The 21945-nt window shown below is 44.5% G+C and overlaps 1 protein-coding gene across 1 annotated transcript in view; it reads left to right on the top strand.

Annotated features, from left to right (window-relative positions):
• SPAG16 (sperm associated antigen 16) overlaps positions 1-21945 on the top strand; it is a 1034764-nt gene that overhangs the window by 515558 nt on the left and 497261 nt on the right. The window contains exon 12 of the mRNA XM_044304163.1: positions 9189-9374. Within this exon, the coding sequence (XP_044160098.1) occupies positions 9189-9374 (186 nt within the window). The remainder of the gene's footprint in view (positions 1-9188; positions 9375-21945) is intronic.

Below are 21945 nucleotides of genomic sequence, written 5' to 3'. Positions count from 1 at the left end.
CGGATCCACAAAACGCATGCGGATGTCTGAATGGAGCCTTACAGGGGGGTTATCAATGACAGGGGTGATCAGGGTAATCAGGGTGATCACCCCCCTGTCACTGATCACCCCCCCTGTAAGGCTCCATTCAGACATCCGCATGATTTTTTACGGATCCATGGATACATGGATCGGATCCACAAAATGCATGCGGACGTCTGAATGGAGCCTTACAGGGGGGTTATCAATGACAGGGGGTGATCAGGGTAATCAGGGTGATCACCCCCCTGTCACTGATCACCCCCCCTGTAAGGCTCCATTCAGACATCCGCATGATTTTTTACGGATCCATGGATACATGGATCGGATCCACAAAACGCATGCGGACGTCTGAATGGAGCCTTACAGGGGGGTTATCAATGACAGGGGGTGATCAGGGTAATCAGGGTGATCACCCCCCTGTCACTGATCACCCCCCCCTGTAAGGCTCCATTCAGACATCCGCATGATTTTTTACGGATCCATGGATACATGGATCGGATCCACAAAACGCATGCGGACGTCTGAATGGAGCCTTACAGGGGGGTTATCAATGACAGGGGGGTGATCAGGGAGTGTATATGGGTGATCACCCGCCTGTCATTGATCACCCCCTGTAAGGCTCCATTCAGACGTCCGCATGTGTTTTGCGGATCCGATCCATGTATCCATGGATCCGTAAAAATCATGCGGACGTCTGAATGGAGCCTTACAGGGGAGTGATCAGTGACAGGGGGGTGATCAATGACAGGGGGTGATCAGGGAGTGTATATGGGTGATCACCCGCCTGTCATTGATCACCCCCCTGTAAGGCTCCATTCAGACGTCCGTATGCTTTTTGCGGATCCGATCCATGTATCCGTGGATCCGTAAAAATCATACGGACGTCTGAACGGAGCCTGACAGGGGGGTGATCAATGACAGGGCGGTGATCAATGACAGGGGGGTGATCAGGGAGTTTATATGGGGTGATCAGGGGTTTATAAGGGGTTAATAAGTGACAGGGGGGGGGGGGTGTAGTGTAGTGTGGTGTTTGGTGCGACTGTACTGACCTACCTGAGTCCTCTGGTGGTCGATCCTAACAAAAGGGACCACCAGAGGACCAGGTAGGAGGTATATTAGACGCTGTTATGAAAACAGCGTCTAATATACCTGTTAGGGGTTAAAAAATTCGGATCTCCAGCCTGCCAGCGAACGATCGCCGCTGGCATGCTGGAGATCCACTCGCTTACCTTCCGTTCCTGTGAGCGCGCGCGCCTGTGTGCGCGCGTTCACAGGAAATCTCGCGTCTCGCGAGATGACGCATATATGCGTGACTGTGCGCCAGCCTGCCACCTCCGGAACGCACATGTGCGTTAGGCGGTCCGGAGGTGGTTAATGGAGGTTTACCACCTATGCAATTGACAAGATATCGCAAGGATATTCCATCTCTTCATGATCAGTGGAGATCCAACTGATGAGACCCTTCTGATTATTAGACAGTGGACTACTCCTGATTTCTTTTTCCAGCACATTTCCTGCATCCTGTGGAAGAGTTGAAGCCCCCTGCACAGCTCCTGGATGGGAGCCATGCTGAAAAGTGGTTCAACTCATTTGTTGTCATTATTGGTGGGGTCCCTGCAGCTGGTCCCCTACAATCAAGAAGTGATGGCGTAACCTAACAATATAACATCTCTTATTAAGATGGGGAAATTCCTTAAAGGGCTTGTCTGGGCTCTAGATACTGCCAAGTGAATGGTAACTCAGCTGCAGCAACCTAGCACATGTTATTTCCAGTGGCGGCTGCTGAGAACAGTTGATCATGGGGTGCCGGCTATCTGACCCCCACCAACCTGATGTTGTTAACCATCCTAAGGATTGGTCATCAATATCTCGAACCCTGATGACCCCTCTGAAGGGATTTCTGGGATTTGCTCAAAATTTATCAGTATTATATTGGCTGGGGTCCGAATCCTGGAAACCGCACTGATCTTCTGTTTGAGGAAGCCGCAGCTTTCCTGTGAGCGCTGCCGTCTTCTCAAAGCTTACCAAGCACAGCATTGTCCATTGGATAGTGGCTGCTTGTTATTGCAGTTCAGCTCCATTCAATTTCATGAGGCTTAGCTGCGCTTAGACCACGTGTCCAATGAAAGTGGCGTCACTGGCCCAGGAAAAAAACATGGCTCTCCACTCTGTTAAAGCTAGATCAAGAAAGTAAAAAAAAAAAATGGAGACAGCACATCCAAAGTAATGGAATTCAATCCGGATGCAACGTTTCGGCTTAGATAGCCTTTGTCAAGCATGTCAGGCTATCTAAGCCGAAACGTTGCATCCGGATTAAACTCCATTACTTTGGACGTGCTGTCTCCAGTTTTTGTTTTTTTTTTTACTTTTTTTTATCTACCTGTACACTGGGTTGGGGCCTTTTTACCACCCCCTGGAGACATGCACCCACCACATTGATGCCAAGGAGTGCTGTTCATCCCTGTATTGCTACAATATGTTAAAGCAACTGTGAATAGTCCATCAATATCAATATCAAAATCTTTAAGAGTGGATACTCCCACTTTGGATAAAGTGGCGGATTTTGCTGCAGATGTCTACCTGTATTTTATGGCACATGTGTAGTTGAGATTTGTTAAAATATCACCTCCATCGCTGGTATTACATTGCGCTGCAGATTTTGTAAATTTGCATGGGAAATTGGAACAGCATGTAATACTTCCCACCCCATGATAACGTTAAAAAAATAACTGGATAGCATACAGTACATGGCAGTCTCTTTCTAACAAACTTAGAACCAGCCCTGTACCTCACATGGATCTAGAGATCTCCCCATTCATTGCTCCAATTACTCTTCTAGATTTATTTCAAGCTGGCAGCTCAGGGTGGCATATCCTTTCTCAAGGGTGCGTGTCCTTTATGCTGCAGCTGGTGGCAATTGAAAGATGGAACTGAGCATGTGCTTCCATCTCATTGGGCTGGACAAAGAATTTGGAAAAAGAGTCAACAGCAGGTGGCGCTATACAGATAGATCTCGGTGAATAACTCAGCAGCTATATTACATTTTTTAATACATATAATTGCAAAACGTTTTCAGATCCGGATGCTGGTATGGTAACTGTAGAATATTTTTTGTGGGACAACCACTTTAATCTTAGAATCCCTAAATTATCACTTCTTTCAGCAAGTCATGATTTGGGCTTTGGTAGGCACTGACAGTTGCGGAAAGTGCGCCACAATTTAAAAAAATGTCAAATTAAGCAAGAGACCTCCTAGCGGAGACGCACAGCGGCACAAGAATAACTTGACGTAGTTGATGATGCAGAGCCAGGCCCATGTGCATGCGAGCTGTGCATTTAATGGGCAGCTCTGCTTTGCCAGAAGAATGAGGCAGAACAATCACATTACAGCTAAAATAAATGTTGCAGAGATGCTTGACTTCCATGGCCATCTGCTTCAGCGTAAGTGAAATGAATCAACGGTTCTTTTGTAATAAAACACATCAAATAGAAGCAACAATAGTTGAATATGAAATGAAGTTTGCTGGGAAAAGGAAGATAGGCACTTTTATCTTTCAGTTCACTTTCGTGGATTTGGCATTGCTTTATATACTCTTTCATCTTACTATATTAGCTTAAAGCAAGCATTAATTAACAGAAAAGTGGTTTTATAGAAGGTAATACTCAATGAATAGTCCATTGTAGGACTGCAGGCTTTCAGACATCTTCCATTGGGTGATTGCCTTCCCATTATCATTGTTACCCTCAAAGATTGTAACTTGAAGAAGACCTGTCTCCTGTCCTGACATGTCTGTTTTAGCAACTACTTGTACCCCCCCCCCCCCCATAATAACAATTCTGAAGCATCTATTCATATGATTCTATGTTCTGTATTATAACTATTTAGAGTTTATAAATGAATTGCCAGCAGTCTGCAGTAAAGGTCCAATTGGGTGTTTTCAGTTGGAGGTGTGTTCTTGCACAGTCTGACACTACAGTTTGTACAGGGACACACACACCCAGGCTACATGCAGTACATTCATAAATTTCTAGCGGGAATAATAGTGTAGTGGCACAATGTAGAGTCATAAGAATAGATGTTCCAGAATTGTTTTTAAATGGAGAATGTAAGTAGTGTGGGGATTTGCTCTGGTAGGCAGGTTAGCGGACGCAGTATAGAGGCAATAACAAAGTCTTTAACTTAAACAGTTCAGTGTTTATTCACACATTAAGGCCTCATGCACACGACCGTTGTGTGCATCCGTGGCCGTTGTGCCGTTTTCCGTTTTTTTTCGCGGACCCATTGACTTTCAATGGGTCCGTGGAAAAATCGGAAAATGCACCGTTTTGCAGCCGAGGCCGTGATCCGTGTACCCTGTCCGTCAAAAAAATATGACCTGTCCTATTTTTTTGACGGACAACGGTTCACGGACCCATTCAAGTCAATGGGTCCGTGAAAGAACACGGATGCACACAAGATTGGCATCCGTGTCCGTGATCCGTGGCCGTAGGTTGCTTTCATACAGACGGATCCGAAGATCCGTCTGCATAAAAGCTTTTTCTGATCTAAGTTTTCACTTCGTGAAAACTCATTTCCGACAGTATATTCTAACACAGAAGCGTTCCCATGGTGATGGGGACGCTTCTAGTTAGAATACACTGCAAACTTTGTACAAGACTGCCCCCTGCTGCCTGGCAGCACCCGATCTCTTACAGGGGGATATGATTGCACAATTAACCCCTTCAGGTGCGGCACCTAAAGGGGTTAATTGTACTATCATATTCCCCTGTAAGAGATCAGGGCTGCCAGGCAGCAGGGGGCAGACCCCCCCCCTCCCCAGTTTGAATATCGTTGGTGGCACAGTGTGTGCCCACCATCGCCCCCCCTCCCTCCCTCTATTGTAATAAATCATTGGTGGCACAGTGTGCGTCCACCATCGCCCCCCCCTTCCTCCCTCTATAGTTAAAAATCGTTGGTGGCACAGTGTGCGCCCACCATCGCCCCCCCCTCTCTCTATAGTAGTAACAACCATTGGTGGCAGTGTGCGGCCTCCCATTTCCCCCCCCCCCATCATTGGTGGCAGCGGAGTTCCATGGCAACCAGGAAGCTACTGCAGCCCTGGTTGCCATGGTTACTAAGTTAGCAATAGTACAACAGTAGAAGATTCATACTTACCTGCTTGCTGCTGCGATGTCTGTGACCGGCCGGGAGCTCCTCCTACTGGTAAGTGACAGTTCTTTAGCAATGCGCCGCACAGACCTTTCACTTACCAGTAGGTGGAGCTCCCGGCCGGTCACAGACATCGCAGCAGCAAGCAGGTAAGTATGAATCTTCTACAATTGTACTATTGCTAAGTAACCATGGCGACCAGGGATGCAGTAGCTTCCTGGTTGCCATGGTTACCGATCGGAGCCCCAGCGATTAAACTGGGACTCCGATCGGAACTCCGCTGCCACCAATGATGGGGAGGGGGGGGAATGGGAGGCCGCACACTGCCACCAATGGTTGTTACTACTATAGAGAGAGGGGGGCCGATGGTGGGCGCACACTGTGCCACCAACGATTTTTAACTATAGAGGGAGGAAGGGGGGGCGATGGTGGGCGCACACTGCGCCACCAACGATTTATAACAATAGAGGGAGGGAGGGGGGGCCGATGGTGGGCGCACACTGTGCCACCAACGATATTCAAACTGGGGAGGGGGGGGGGGTCTGCCCCCTGCTGCCTGGCAGCCCTGATCTCTTACAGGGGGATATGATAGTACAATTAACCCCTTCAGGTGCGGCACCTGAGGAGTTAATTGTGCTGATTACGGCCCCCTGTAAGAGATCGGGTGCTGCCAGGCAGCAGGGGGCAGTCATGTACACTGTTTTTCAGTATATTCTAACCTGAAGCGTCCCCATCACCATGGGAACGCCTCTGTGTTAGAATATACTGTCGGAAATGAGTTTCACGATGTAGCTCATATCCGACAGTATATTCTAACGTAGAGGCGTTCCCATGGTGATGGGGACGCTTCAAGTTATGTTCGGGTGTCCGCCTGGCCGTGCGGAGGCATGCGGATCCGTCCAGACTTATAATGTAAGTCAATGGGGACGGATCCGTTTGAAGATGACACACTGTGGCTCAATTTTCAAACGGATCCGTCCCCCATTGACTTTCAATGTAAAGTCTGGACGGATCCGTCTGAGGCTATTTTCACACTTAGAAATGTTTTAACAATATAATGCAGACGGATCCGCTCTGAACGGAGCCACCGTCTGCATTATGAACACAAGTGTGAAAGTAAAGGGACTCCTGACTTTACATTGAAAGTCAATGGGGACGGATCAGTTTGCAATTGCACCATATTGTCAACGTCAAACGTATCCGTCCCCATTGACTTGCATTGTAATTCAGGACGGATCCGTTTGGCTCCGCACGGCCAGGCGGACGCCAAAACGACTTTTTTTTCATGTCCGTTGATCCTCCAAAAATCAAGGAAGACCCACGGACAAAAAACGGTCACGGATCACGGACCCACGGACCCCGTTTTTGCGGGCCGTGAAAAAAAACTGTCGTGTGCATGAGGCCTTAGTAAGTGACAACAAAAATCTGTTTCCAGAAAAATTCACCTTGATTCTGGTGTTCGTTCACACCAGGCAGTAATGCAGAAGTCCTTGTATAAAGCAAAGTCCCCGTGCTATTACACAAACACGGTAGCAGGCCTTAATCCTGGCCCAAACTCCCAGGCCCCAACACAGAGGCTGGCAGCGCTCCACTTTTAGAGAGGAGTCATCCACACCACCTGACAGTGCTGCCTGTGTTTTATATCCCAAACCAAGACCCAGACTGGAACGTGGGAGAGTAGCCACCTACCCATCACTTGGACTACTCCCAATAAGAGCTGTCCCAGGTTAGCTTTGCAGCAATACTAAATTTACTAAAACAGCTGAAGTGCCAGACTGCCATCTGCAAAACTGACACTTTGAGAAAAAAACGGCTCTTACCTCACCGAGGCCAGGAACCTCGGTTACACGTACAAACCATCAATGACGACCCCTTGTTCCTTCCTACATGCCTCCCCCCTTTGTTCAACCCTGAGGAGGGGGGGACACCCATTAAACAGTGTACCTGGGACGGGGCATCTGCGTTTCTTAGTAACCGCCCCTGCCCTGTGTTCCACCGAAAACTTAAAATTTTGCAAAGACAGGAACCATTGGGTGACCCGAGCATTTCTGTCCTTGGCCTGGCTCATCCATTTAAGAGGGGAGTGGTCGGTCACTAGATGAAACTTTCTCCCCAACAAATAGTGGAGAGACTCGAGTGCCCCTGGAACGTGGGGAATAGCCACCCACCCATCACTTTGACTACTCCTAATAAGAGCCGTCCCAGGTTAGCATTGCTCAGACTACAATCTGCAAATCTGACACTTTGAGAAAATCCGGCTCTTACCTCGTTGAGGCCAGGAACCTCGTTGACACGTACCGACCATCAATGACGAGACCTTGTTGCTTCCTTCAGTAGTTACTAAACAGGTATGTCAGAAGATGCAGGAAGCATGTAAGAGAAGGAGGAGCGGAGCAGATTGATACATACTTTATTGAAAATTATTCAGTATAATTTGTAAGTCAAGGAGGCGGTCCTATCAATGTTTGACAGCTATCTCTGTACACACAGTCATAGAGGGAAGACTGTCAATCACTGATAGGACTGTCTCCTTGACGTAAAAACCTGAATCTTTTCCCACAGGACTATATATCAATCTGCTCAGCTCCTCCTGCTCTATAACACGCTTCCTTCAGCTTAGACACCATGTTCAGTGTGACAGGTTCTCCGGGAATTAAGAAAATAAAATTACTGAAAAATACTTAAATATTACCTTATTATACAGGTAAATATATTCCCAAAAACATTTTGATTAGTTATAATGACTCATTTTATCTGGTGAACAATTATCAAGGAAAATAAAATGGCTGTTGTCCTATTTGTCCACACAAAACCTGTCCTAATCACACAGGAGGACAGGTTACTTTGTCGCTGCCTCATCGTCCTCTCCTACTTGTCGGAAGATTATGATCCTGAATACAGTTTAAAGGGGTTGTCTCATCATGGACAATGGGGGCATACAGCTAGGATATTCCCCCATTGTCTTATAGTTGCGGGTCCCACCGCTGGAACCCGCACCTATATCGAGAATAGAGTCCCACAAGGTGGTGGCTGGAGCACACCGGTCCAGCCACAACCAAGCCTGCTCCACATAGAAGTGAATGGGAGCATACCGCGCATGCGCAGCCCCTGCTCCCATTTATTTCTATGGGGCCGAAGGAAATAGCCGAGCCAGCGCTCTGCGCAGTGCGCCCTCCTTCGCTTACGGGGCTCCGTTCTCGAAATAGGTGGGACCCGCACCTATAAGGCAATAGGGGCATATCCTAGCAATATGCCCCCATTGTCCATGATGAGACAACCCCTTTAATATGATCTTCAGCTAAAGCTCTGTGGGAATGGAGTTTATAAGGAGACATGAAGTACAGAGAGGAGGGTGAGGGTAATGGGCAGCAGCACCTGTATGCAGTCTCCATTACCACTGCCCCACATTACCACAGTCTGTCCTGTCCGTCCTCTCTGTACTTCATGTCTCCTCATGAACTCCATTTCTACAGAGATTCAGCTAAAGTTATTATCACTACTATTTAGGATCATAATACCTGACAAGTAGAGCGGAGAGGAGGATGAGGCAGCTGTTTAGCTCAGTGTTGGAAAGTAACTTGTCCTGGTTTTGTGTGTACTAATAGGATGGTGGCCATTTTATTTCCGCTGATGATTTCTCCCTAGATAAAATTAGCAATTATAACTAATGAAAGATATTTGGGAATATAGTTATGATAAACTGAGATTTAATTATTTTATATATTAATTATTTTTCTTGATTCCCAGAGAACCCCTTAAAGGTCATGTGTATGAGGCCTTATACTCACATCTACATGTTTAGCATGCATGAAGATCATCATGCCTTAGCGATGTCACTTCTTTCTGGTAAAAGGTCATGGATGCCCATGGTACACCAAACCATAGTCAAGAGATAGCTGCATCTATGCTCAGTATAGAAAAAAATTATGAATATATTATTTTATTAAAAGTGTTCAGTGTATACGTGTCATTCTATCCTAAATTTTGACTTTTTGTCCTTTTCTTTCTTTGATATTTAGTGGCACAAAATTGGCAACATCTTCCGGTGATTCTACAATTCGTATATGGGACTTTGCCAAGTCAGAATGTATCCTCACATTGGAAGGACATACGCATGCAGTCTGGGGCTGTTCATGGCACACATGTGGAGATTTCCTGGCTTCTTGTTCCCTAGACAACAACAGCAAAATATGGGATCTCAACAGGTATTTAGCATTATTTGACCTACACACCTACATATTTTTCATATACAGTGCATTCCTAATACAGCTTTTAGATGATTTATATAATCATTGTCTACAATGCAAATAGCATGCTTTCTTATGTCCATAAATCTCTATTTTGTAATGGCCAGTACCAAGAATTAGGGAATTTTAGAGGGAACCTGTCACCATGAAAATGCCGTACAATATGCAGGCAACAAGTTATAGAACAGGAGGAGCTGAGCAGATTCAGTATAACATGTAATTTTCTTATAAATCTCTTCTCTTTTTGAGCTGAACATTCATGGGAGCGGTGCTACTCTGTGATTGACAACTAATGATGCATAACTAAGCTTATAGAGAAACCTGTCAATCAGTAAGACCACCCACATGACCACTGAGCTCAGAAAGAGCTGAGATTTCAATAAATAAGATGTACGATTTCCAGAATCTTTTCTAATAAAACTACAGTATATGAATCTGCTCAGCTCCTCCTGCACTATAATATGCTGCCTTCCAATTGCACTACAGTTATTTTTTTGCAATGGATTTTTGGCAGTGATGACTGAGTGAAGGCTCAATATTTGGCCTTCATTAATTCTTCCTTGATATATTGGTATGGGAATCTCTCCCTTTAACTGAATGTGTTTTTGTATAAAAACATTTGCAGATTCCCCATAACTGCCCTGCTGACCTGACATCGTGCTGTAGGCTCATGAATATGGTACACACACACACAAATTATCGTGTGTATATGTTATGCTCTTCAGTGGCCTTACACATAAAAGTGAGCCAACCAGTCGGCCCACCATTATTTTAAAATATTTTAATGAATGTTCTTAATGGGCAATGGTAGATTGGAGTAAAGTATTTTGCCAATTATTTTCTGATAGGGTGATCAAGTTTAAGACTAGAGCACCTATTCCATGCTGAGAAGGTGGTGAGCTATTCACGCTAACCATATCCAATGGTAGATTGCCAAAAAAGTGATGTTATTTGGGGGGGAGGGGGTGCTCCTTTGTCAGCAGAAACCAGACGTGTATGACATGATTAGGCGATTACTTCCCACAAGCTTACAGTTGGTTTCCAATAGTTTTTTCAAACTTTGTCCCTGATCTTCCACTTTGATCTGGCATGTTGATGGTTGGATTCTTTATATGGATGATCCAATGTAACAATGATTGATTGCATTCTGACTGATACTAATCCTTTGTGTATGGCCAGCTTAAAGGGGTTCTCCAGGCTTTTCTAAAACTCCAGAGGCTTTCTGACCTGTGGAGGTAGTCAACTGTCTGTCACACCACTGATTCCGCTGTTGTGCTCATATGACCGCCAGGACAGGATGCAGGCTGTTCCGCTTGGGTCCCACCCAAATTTTTCAACTGCATTTACAGTATGCAGCTGAACAGGAAGAATTAGGAACACATCTGATCGGGACCTGAGAGACAGAGTCTTCAGCCAGTCCTGACAGTCATATGAGCGCAGCGGAGATGGTGGAATCGGCAGTGTGATGGAGGAAAACCATCTTGCCCTTATCGCTGAGAAGGCTCTCAGATTTTTATAAAAGCTTGAAGAAACCCTTTAAGTGTTATAATTGTATAGAAGTAGAATAATGGCACCCAATTCTTGATGCTCAATAAAGAAAAAGTTTACAGTCGACCCCATTCTTTTTGAATATCAGCAAGTGGACTGACTGAGGAGTATTCATGCCAATATTTCTGGCTTTCACCAACTTTCTTCATGGCTACTTTGGAAGGGGATCTAGTGGATAACTGGAAGATGACTGGTGCCGATACCTCAGCGTGTAGCCTGCTATTAATGGCTGCTGTGTTTATACTACTACAATATTGTGGATTCCAATCCTACCACTGAGCATTGATCTTTGCCATATTTCCGGCCGTTATTGATACAGTTTTATAACCGTGGACTCTGTCAATGTAAGTTTAGGACACAAGAGAGATGTTTAAAAGCTCACACGTATCTCTCAACTTCACATTGCTACATTAACTTGGTTTGCCGTCCTTTACTGAACTAAACTTTACATTGTGGGCGCTAGCTACAATACATATATCTACTATATATCTGAATTGGAGATAATGATCCTGATTTGAAATCCCTTGGTCTTTTCTTTGGCTAACGCAATAGTAGTCTCAATCGTAAGTAACAAGTCTCTGTCACGCTTTCTGACAGCAAAGGTTAAAATGGCTCAAATCCACAATGACCTTTTTCTCCTCTGGCCTCTTCTTAGTAAGACGTTCAGGAGGGAGCTTGTAAGTGTCATCCATCAAATAGAAGATTGGGAGAAAACATAATAAAACTTTAAAATACCAAAGGTGCTCGGCAGCATATCACAACCGCAGCGGCAACTGTCTCTCTTCCAACAGGCTGTGATAAACAGTAAATAAGAAATAGCCACTAAATAACTGCCTTAGCGGGCGTAATCTCTCTCCTCAGCAGCTGAAAAGAATGTCGTATTTCATCAAGGAGCTCATTTCATAGTATGATAACGCGCAGCTCCTTCACAACAAATATGCCATTTCTTCCCAGTGCTTCATCTCACCAATACATAGAATGGCGTGACTTTAAAGCTTCCTTTCATGATTGATGGCGAAACAGGTTACCCTTGGCGGATACAAACACGAGCCTCGTTCCTTGGTGCTGTTTATGTCTCTCCAGCCTCTGAGTACTCTGGTGAAAAAATGGAACTCCTACAGTGCTACATATGCCAGATTGTCCTGATAATCTCTCCCTTAGGGCTTATGCACACGGCCATTGGATGTTTTGCAGTCCGCAAATTGCGGATCCTCAAAACATGTGCATTCCGCATTTTATGGAACAGCTGGCGCCTAATAGAACAGTCCTATCCTTGTCCATAATGTGGACAAGAATAGAACATGTTCTATCATGTTCAGATGGAACAGATGCAGTCAGCACATAGTGTGCTGTCCGCACCATTTGCGGCCCCATTAAAGTGAATCCGCATCTGAACCGCAAAAAATGCAGATCGGATGCGGACGAAACATCCGTTCGTGTGCATGAGCCCTTACTGTTAGATCATTTGAAATAGGGCATCTGATTTATGGCAGATTTTAGATTTTCACTCTTTTAAAAGCATGTTTGTTTTCAATGTTTTCCTGTCTTGAGTTTTTACTACCTAAAATATATACTTTTGTTTGGAGACCTTTTAACCTCACATTACCCAGCAAAATCAAGAAAATGATCTTGTATGTTGGTGATTCTCTGCGAAAAAGTGCGGCATATACTGATTTCCTAAGCTGCCCAATATGACCTTCCAGAAAGTAATCCCCTGTAGATCAACTTAGCACTTTTCTGAGGCTTTGTAAAGTTGTGTTCAAGCTGGAATCTGCAGCAGATTTTCTCAGCCTGTGGGAGGGTCAGCTTGCTTGTCTTTCTCCTGACCCTTACTGACCCTACTCAATAGTCACTGTGCTCCCTCTTCAGCTGCAAACTTTGGGAAGGAAGATTATTTGTTATTATTTCTCTGATTCACCAGAAACAGTCACTTTAGGTAGCAGTTAAACCTGGGCCCAAGAGTCTGGGTGTGTACAGAGTCCACCTTGTCACAAGAAGGAACACAAGTGTTTCTTTTCTGTACAGTGTGTATGATGTTTGTTTTATGATGTTGTGTTTGTTATCCCTGTGCTGTCACCAGAGGCGGACTATGGGCCCCAGTGCAAAGTGTGTAACAGAGCCCCCCTACCCACTATATGCAATTGGTGTTTCTTAATATTATTTATTTCAAAGCACTATTATTTTCAGGCTGTTGTACTTATGAAAAGGGGGTATATACACATAATATATAACAAAAACAAGTACAAAAAGCATGGACTAATTCTTGACAGACTGATACAGAGGGGCAGAGGACCCTGCCCGCAAGGACTCACAATCTAGAAGGGAAAGGGAGACAGCAGGTGAGCGTAGAAGCTGCTGATATGGCTCTGTGGTGGTAGCAGGGTTATTGTAGGTGGTAGGTTTCCCCAATGAGATGGGTTTTCAGGTTGGTTTTTAAAAGTTTGGATGTTGGGGGAGAGTCTCATTTGGTGAAGTAGTAAGTTCTGGGGTATGCGGGATGCACGTGAGAAGTCCTGTACACTACTGTGTAAGAAGTCTTGTGAGGATCAGAGATCACTTGTGGGGAGGTATCAGATGAGTGGGTCAAAAATGTAGAAATAAGGGTCAGGTTGTGGATGAGCTTGTATGTTATTGTTGAGCTGAGTACTGTGTCCGCACACCCTGTCTACCAGAGCGAATCCCCACAGTACATACATGTACGGTATTTTAGATATTAGTGTTTTAGCAGCTTACTTAGAGTGTTACCTAAATGGTGAATGCAGAATCTCTAGAGGCTGAAAAATCATCCAGGGGTCTGTCCTAAGCAGGTTAGCATGACCATAAATGAAATTCCTACCTCAACGTTCCGTTGCTTCTACTAGCAAGAATACACTTGACATTTTTAAGAATTACATTATGCTAAATGTCATTTCTTTAATTACATTTAAAGTAATCTTACAGATTTAACACTTTATATTGCTACTTATGCATGCTAATAATGACTAAAGGTCATGTTAGCATAAGCAAGTATCATGTTAGAAGACAGTGTAAGGCTTCATGCATGCCTCTATATTTTTCTTCAGCGCTTATGCAGAGAGCACAGTGATCTATTTATCTCTATGGGACCATGCACACAACCATATGGCCGTTCTGCAGATTATTGAGCATGTCCTATTCTTGTCCAAATATAGGCAGAAATAAAATCTATCACAGGAATATTACAAAAAGCATAGCATCAATCTGACACATTTTCACCTAAGAAAGGGCTTAATCATATTAAGACCTTTCTTAGGTTGAAACTCGTCAGATTGAGGCTATGCCAGGGCTCCAGATGGCGACCAAAATGGTCACCAATGCGACTTAGAATTGCAAAATAGCGACAAGACTTTGTAGTCTTGTCACCATTTGCGCCTAGACCCTACGCTGTTCTGCCTCTTTAAGGGCTTTCATCCAGCAGACACACGCAGCGTCTGCAGCAGATGTCTGCTGGGTGAAGATCCACCCCTCGCACTACCCGGCAGAGGTCGCAATAACACCTGTACTAGCGTCATAGACGCCTCTTCAGGCCGTTTTACTCCATGGAAAAAGACTTATGCGTACTTTTACCCATAGTATTTTTTTTTTTGTCAGGAGCGCTGTATCAGAAACTGCCAGTTTTGGTACACATGAAGCCCCACCCATTTCCTGAGAAGTCCCACCCCTTACGTACATCTCTCTCAACAGGAGCAGCTCCAGAGTCTTGACTAAATACTACATTGTGGTTACAGGACCTGTGGTGATGTCAGTCATGTGATCAGCTGTGTGTGGGAGGAGCTAGGGGAACACAGTCTCCATGTAGGACTGTGCTGGTGGAGAATGCAGAGGTACTTTATGTATGGGAGGTGTGTATAAAGCAGGGCTATGTCAGTGTAACCAGTCTATTGTACAGTATTCTGTGTGTAATAGACATGTAGCAGAGCTGTGTGTGCAATGTGTTTATAGTAAACTATCTGTGTAATGGGCATGTGGTAGAGCTGTGTATGTTATATGTATATAGTAGTGTCAGGTGGGCCCTGTGTATGGCAGCGTCAGGTGGGCGCAGTGTATGGCAGCGTCAGGTGGGCGCAGTGTATGGCAGCGTCAGGTGGGCGCAGTGTATGGCAGCGTCAGGTGGGCGCAGTGTATGGCAGCGTCAGGTGGGCGCAGTGTATGGCAGCGTCAGGTGGGCGCAGTGTATGGCAGCGTCAGGTGGGCGCAGTGTATGGCAGCGTCAGGTGGGCGCAGTGTATGGCAGCGTCAGGTGGGCGCAGTATATGGCAGCGTCAGGTGGGTGCAGTGTATGGCAGCGTCAGGTGGGCGCAGTGTATGGCAGCGTCAGGTGGGCGCAGTGTATGGCAGCGTCAGGTGGGTGCAGTGTATGGCAGCGTCAGGTGGGTGCTGTGTATGGCAGCGTCAGGTGGGCGCTGTGTATGGCAGTAGTGGTCTTAGCGTATGATGTTGGATAAATGTAAAATTGTCTACATTTATTTCTGCATGGGAGACTAGCAATGGTTTCCCTGCAAACTCCTCCTCCACTGCAAACTCTGAATTCTCATGGGGATGCGGCAACAGGCCTGCTGATATTAGTTTGCTTGGGTGACAAAAAGCACACCGCTGCAGAGCTGGGGCAGGGTATAAGGGACCAGGTTGGCTGTGTCTGATAATGGCCATAAGTTGTTGGCAGCTTTGTAGCTCGGCAAGCTCACACACATGGCAATCATACAGCATATATGTTACAAGCACAACAAACATCCCAAACTTATACACCAATATAACTAAAAACTTAACAAACAAGAGTGGAGTTAAACCAATAGCATGAACTTTTTAAGAACTCATAAATAACCAAATAAACATAACATATTTTATTTTAGAGCCTAGTCTGAAAATCAAACTCAAACAATAACAATAAAAACATGAAACCCTGGAACATATCAGGCCCAGCCCTCAGCAAATCAGGGCCAAATGCTGATGTGGCCATGTGGATCCCACCTTAATGTCCAGGATCCGGCCATACCATGCCTAGGCCACGTGTTCTCAATTTTCTCCTAACCTCCCCCATTTTGCCTGAGCTACTGGTGAAGGTGCGCTGTGTGTGTGCCCATTTCAAAAAGTCATCTACAGCTTTACATTTGCCAGCTAACAGACTATTGTGCGACATGCGCTGGAACTCTACGTTCTACATGTGGTCCAGGCTTTTTGAGCAGCAGAGGGCAGTTGTGGAATACCAGCTGCAACATGCTCTTGTATGTCTGACCTCTGTGAGGTTTTACGCAACTTTGAGGGATAAACACAGATTTGAGTGGCGATGCCGCCATTATCAGCCGAACCATACCAATTCTGTGTCTAGTGAAACGCTGGCTGCTAACGATGAAGGCGGACGCCTCACATGTGGAAGAGGTGGAAATAGGGGGAAGACATTACACAGGGTGATAGCCAGAACACCATCAGTTCGGCTTCTCAGTGTGAATTGGATGAGGAGGAGGAGGAGGAGCAAGAGACAATTGCCTACGCTACAGAGGGTAGTAGCAATAGCAGGTTTATTTCATCTGTTCTGCATAGATGGGCAGGAGAGGAGGAATTGAATAAGGAGAATGAGAGGAGTCCTCCTGATGACGACAGCGAATTCTTGCCTGTTGGGAATCTGGCACTTGGCTGACTTCATGTTAGGCTGCCTTTCCTGCAACCCGTGCGTTACACACGTTAGACAACACGGATCACTGGTTGTTCACCTTTATTGACCCCCCCCCCCCCCCCCACAAAGGGAACTTCTCATCTCTCATTCCTGTGGTGGAGAGGACGAGCAAATCAATGCAATAACAGAATGTCCTTGTTTAAAAATTGCTTAGAACATTTCCATATCACAACAGTGGAGGCAGAGAGTGGAGGTAAACCAATGGCAGGGCCTGTTAATTAACACAGAAATAACCAAATAACCATACCCTATTTTACAACCATAAACCATAATAACAATTATACCAACTATAATACAAACAAAAAACTATAATAATAAAAGAACAGAATGTAATTGCAGAAATATTTCCAGCTGACAACGCTGGCGGCAGAGTACGTAGTTCCTTGGCCAACCAAGGAGGGGAGATGAGGGGGGGGGGGGGACACCGCAGTTCCAACAGAGGCAGGGAAACACTCTGCAAGGCCTGGGGCAGTTTCATGACACTCCGCCAGCACCCTCACCCTGATGCGCGGCCTAGTGTCACAAGGAAGGAAACATTGTGGAAGATTGTGGAGTAGTACATAGCAGACCGTGTCAGCGTCCTCGGTGATCCCTCAGTGCCTTACAACTATTGGTTGTCCAAGCTGGACACGTGGCACTCTATGCCTCAGAGGTGCTGGGATGCCCTGCCGCCAGCGTTTTGTCAGAGCGGGTATATAGTGCTGCTGGGGGCATAATAACTGATAAGCGCGTCCATCTGTCAACTGAAAATACTGTACATGGCCTGGATTGCCCCTGACTTCTCTAATCCACCAGAGAAAAGCGGGTGAACAACAAGGCACTTTAAATGTGTTGTTTGTAAAGTACTGAATACACTGTATTCCCATGCACCTCCTCCACCACCAAAAAGGGTATATGGTTCAATCTTCCTTTTCTCGTCCTCGTCCTCCTCCTCCATCATATCAATATGCTTTTTAGGCTGCCCTTGCTCATAATGTTTTATAGGGTCAGCCAAACCCTTGCACAGGTGCCAGGGGCGACACTCAGAGCCGTCTCTGTGGGCACCCTTACTCTTGAAAAAGTCTGTGGTGCACCAATATGCCTTGAATGACACAGGCAGCACATTGACTGTAGGCAGGCCACTATAGCTAAATAATAAGGAACATGGAATATATATTATATTGGACAGTAGTATTCAGGGTACATGATCGTGTGGACACTTTGCGATAAATAAGTCTGTGGTTGCAGTTTGAGCAATTAAGTCTCTAAAAGGTTCGCCATCGCCTTCACTGTTTTAGACGGTTAGCGCACCTGGAGGCCCTTATCTGCATTATTTTACTATGTTTCATTGAGCCCAGGGCCACAGCCTCTGCGTCACGGCCACTTCCACGTCCCATACTGGCCGACTTCTTAATGTGAAATGTTATATATGCTTAAAAGTATCTAACACCTACAGTATTGTAGGATATGTACGAGTACGCGCTTATCAATTAAAACGGGTATTTTGGATGTACACAGGGCATGTAGCTCTGATAATGTCACAGACTACCATACACCGTCTGCACTCTGCAGATCAGAACCTTAAATCAGGTACCATATCCTCCGTGCCCCCAATATCTGAGCCCCCTGCCTCGATCTGTGCCCCCTTCTGTGCGCCCTGCCTCCAGCTTTGCCGGCCGTGCACTTTGTATGTGCCGGTCGGCTTGCCCTTATCCATGGCCTCTGCGACTGCCCCCATCCATGTTCCCTGCCCGTCTGTGCCCCATTATGCAGTCCCCTTTCTGTATCTGAAGGCGGCTCTGTTCCTGAGCTGCCACAATCAGCAGCAAGTGTCAACTGTATGCTGACACTCTGCTGTAAACCCTTAGATGTCGCTGTCATCTAAGTCAGTATATTGGGCAGACTAGATGGGCCAAATGGTTCTTATCTGCCCACACTTTCAATGTTTTTATCCAAGGGGTTAACAGAGGGAGGCTCTCAACCATCGTGCTGCCACACTGCGATGGCAGCGGCCCCGATGGTTGCCATGGCAACCGGGCCCCTTGCAAAAGTGTCCAGTGTTGCCATCTATCAGTGTAAAAATGATCGAAGTGGGACTTGATAAAAAAGTTTAAAAATAAAATAATTAAAATGTAAATTAAAAATAAAATAAATTGCCTTTTTCTTATATCCGCTCATTTAAAGAGATTAAAAAAAACTGTCCCATAAACACCATAAAAAATGAATAAAAACGGTGTAAAAAAAGCCATTTTTGTCACATTACATCACAGAAAGTGCAACACCAAGCGATCAAAAAGGCATGTACCTCAAAATGGTACAAATAAAACAGTCATATCATCCTGCAAAAAATTAGCCCCTATATAAAAAAAAATCTATAGCTTTTAGAACATGGAGACACTAAAACATAATCTTTTGGTTTCAAATATGCTATTATTGTGTTAAAGTGAAATAAATTGAAAAATGTATAGAAATTAGGTATCGCCGCATCCATAAGAACCAGCTCTGTATAAAAATATCACATGACCTAACCCCTCAGCTGAACATCGTAAAAAATATAAACAATGCCAAAAAAGCTATTTTATGTCACCTTACTTTACAAAAATTGCAACACCAAGCGATCAAAAAGGTGTATGCCCCCAAAATAGTACCAATCTAACAGTCGCCTCATCCCGCAAAAAATGAAACCCTACCTAAGACGATTGGTCAAAAAATATAAAAGCTATGGCTCTTAGATGATGGAGACACTAACATTTTTTTGGTTTCAAAAATTCTATTATTGTGTAAAACTTAAATAAGTAAGAAAACGTTATTGCCACGGCCATAACGATCTGCTCTATAAAAATGTCACATGACCTAATCCCTCAGGTGAACGCTGTAAAAATAAATAAAAACTGTTTTAAAACAACTAATATTTTAGTCACCTTTCCCCATAAAGTGTAATAATGAATGTCCAAAAAATCATATGTACCCAAAAAATACCAATAAAAACATCAACTCTTTCTGCAAAAAAAGAGCTCCTGCACAAGACAATCGGCAGAAAAATAAAAAAAAATAAGGCGTTCAGAAAATAGAGACATAAAAACATAATTTTTTTTGTCAAAAATGCTTTATTATGTAAAACTGAAACAAACAAAGAAAGACATATTTGGTATCATTGCGTCCCTAACAACCTGCTCTATAAAAATAGCACAAGATCTACCCTGTCAGATGAATCTTGTAAAAAATAAAAACGGTGCCAAAACAGCCATTTTCTGGTTACCTCGCCTCACAATTTTTTTTACATAGCGCAATTAAAAATCATATGTGCCCCAAAATGGTACAAATAAAACTGGCACCTTATCCCCTAGTTTCCAAAATGAGGTCACTGTGACGAAACCAATCTCGCCACTGTGTTTTGGAGGGGGCTGGTTGCTAGCCTCTTGCCTCAGGATTATGGCCCATACTAACTTTAAAGAAAACAGACCGGCCGCACAGCTTAAGTCTGTCTTTGGAATTGTGTTTTATGTTATTATGCGTTCGGTTAAATTGTATGTTATGTGAGGGCACCCAGATAGCTAATATTATTGTATTCGTGTATTCTGAGTGCCATTCACCTAATGATATGCACTCAGACTTGAGCTATCTGGGGATATGTTAAATGTCTGTGTTTGCTGGGAGGGTGTGACATTGTGTGTTTGGGTGGTGATTCCTGTCCTGTTGTCTTCACATGTGTATTGGTGATTTCCCTTTGTCCTGAGACATAATTGGATTGCTCCTCGGGTGTCGCCAGGCAGAGAGGAGGAAACCATGATGCATTGTGGGGATGTGTTGTGTCTGTGTATCCTGAATTTCTGCATATCTGTCCTGTGTCGCAGTCTCCATTCTGGTCCCCTAAGGGCGTGGCCACCAGATGAAGACCTGCATAAATACGGGCGGGTAGCCCTCAATAAAGTGTTCCTGTTTTATCCTTCATCATGCTGAGACTGGTGTTTGGATAACTGATCAAAACTGGGGGATTGCTATACGCTGAAGATTTGCTATACTCCCCTGGCATAACTACTAGCTCTTGTAAGAGCTGTTCCTGCTCTCTGGCTGTAGGAGGGGTTCACCCACTGGAGCCTGGAGCCTTGTCGTAGGTCCAGCGTGGGTGGAGGACGGTGAGACCCCAACCAAGCTGCGGCGGTTCGTGGGGTTTGCAGGGCGTACGGTGTCAAGTGGAGTGCTTGGAGTCCTCGGAAAGCACTAGGAGCATCTATCGACGGAGGTACCCGGGCGGGGTGCCAGGCGTTCCGTTACAGTCACTTTTTGGGAGTTCCTACTGTAAGGGGGCATCAGGGGGGCTTCAAATGGGACATGGCATCTAAAAACCTGTCCAGCAAAATCTGCCTTCCAAGAACCATATGATGCTCCTTTTCTTCTGCGCCTTGCCGTGTGCCCTTACATCAGTTTACGACCATATGTGAGGTGTTTCTGTAAACCGCAGAATCAGGGTAATAAATATAGAGTTTTGTTTGGCTGTTAACCCTCGATGTGTTAATGAAAAAAATTGATTAAAATGGAAAATTTGCCAAAAAAGTGAAATTTTGAAATTTAATCTCCATTTTCCTTTTATTCTTGTGGAACACCTAAAGAGTTAACAAAGTTTGTAAAATCAGTTTCGAGTTACTTGAGGGGTTTAGTTGCTGAAATTGGGTCATTTATGAGGGGTTTCCACTATATAAGCCCCACAAACTGACTTCAGATATGAACTGATCCTTAAAAAGTGGGTATTGGAAATTTTCTTAAAAATTTTAAGAATTGCTTCTAAACTCCTAAGCCTTCTAACATCCTAAAAAAAAAAAAAAATACAACATTTACAAAATTATGCAAACATAAAGTACACATATGGGGAATGATAAGTAATAAATATTTTATGAGGTATCACTTTCTGTTTTAAAAGCAGAGAAATAGAAATCTTGAAAATTGTGTATTTTTCAAAAAATTTTGGTAAATTTGGGATTTTTTCATAAATAAAGGTGAAATTTATTGACTCAAATTTCTGACCATCATGAAGTTCAATGTGTCACGAGAAAACAATCTCAGAATGGTTTGGATACGTAAAATCGTTCCAAAGTTATTACCACTTTGGAAAAGTTATTACCACTTTTGCAAAATTAGACGTGGTCACGGGGTATCAATGACCCTTGGTCATGAAAGGGTTAATGAAGGAACAGTGAGGGGTGTAATGAAGTATGGCGAGCCTCAATATTGATGGGGTTAGAAGAACCAATCAAAAGGAGAGACAAATGGGCAACTACACAAGGTTGTCTTTTTTTTTATTATACCGTAATTATA

This window comes from Bufo gargarizans, chromosome 8, assembly GCF_014858855.1.
Source record: "Bufo gargarizans isolate SCDJY-AF-19 chromosome 8, ASM1485885v1, whole genome shotgun sequence".
Classification (NCBI taxonomy): Eukaryota; Metazoa; Chordata; class Amphibia; order Anura; family Bufonidae; genus Bufo; species Bufo gargarizans.
Note: the sequence above shows the minus strand (reverse complement) of the source record. Positions and strands in the feature narration are given on the sequence as shown.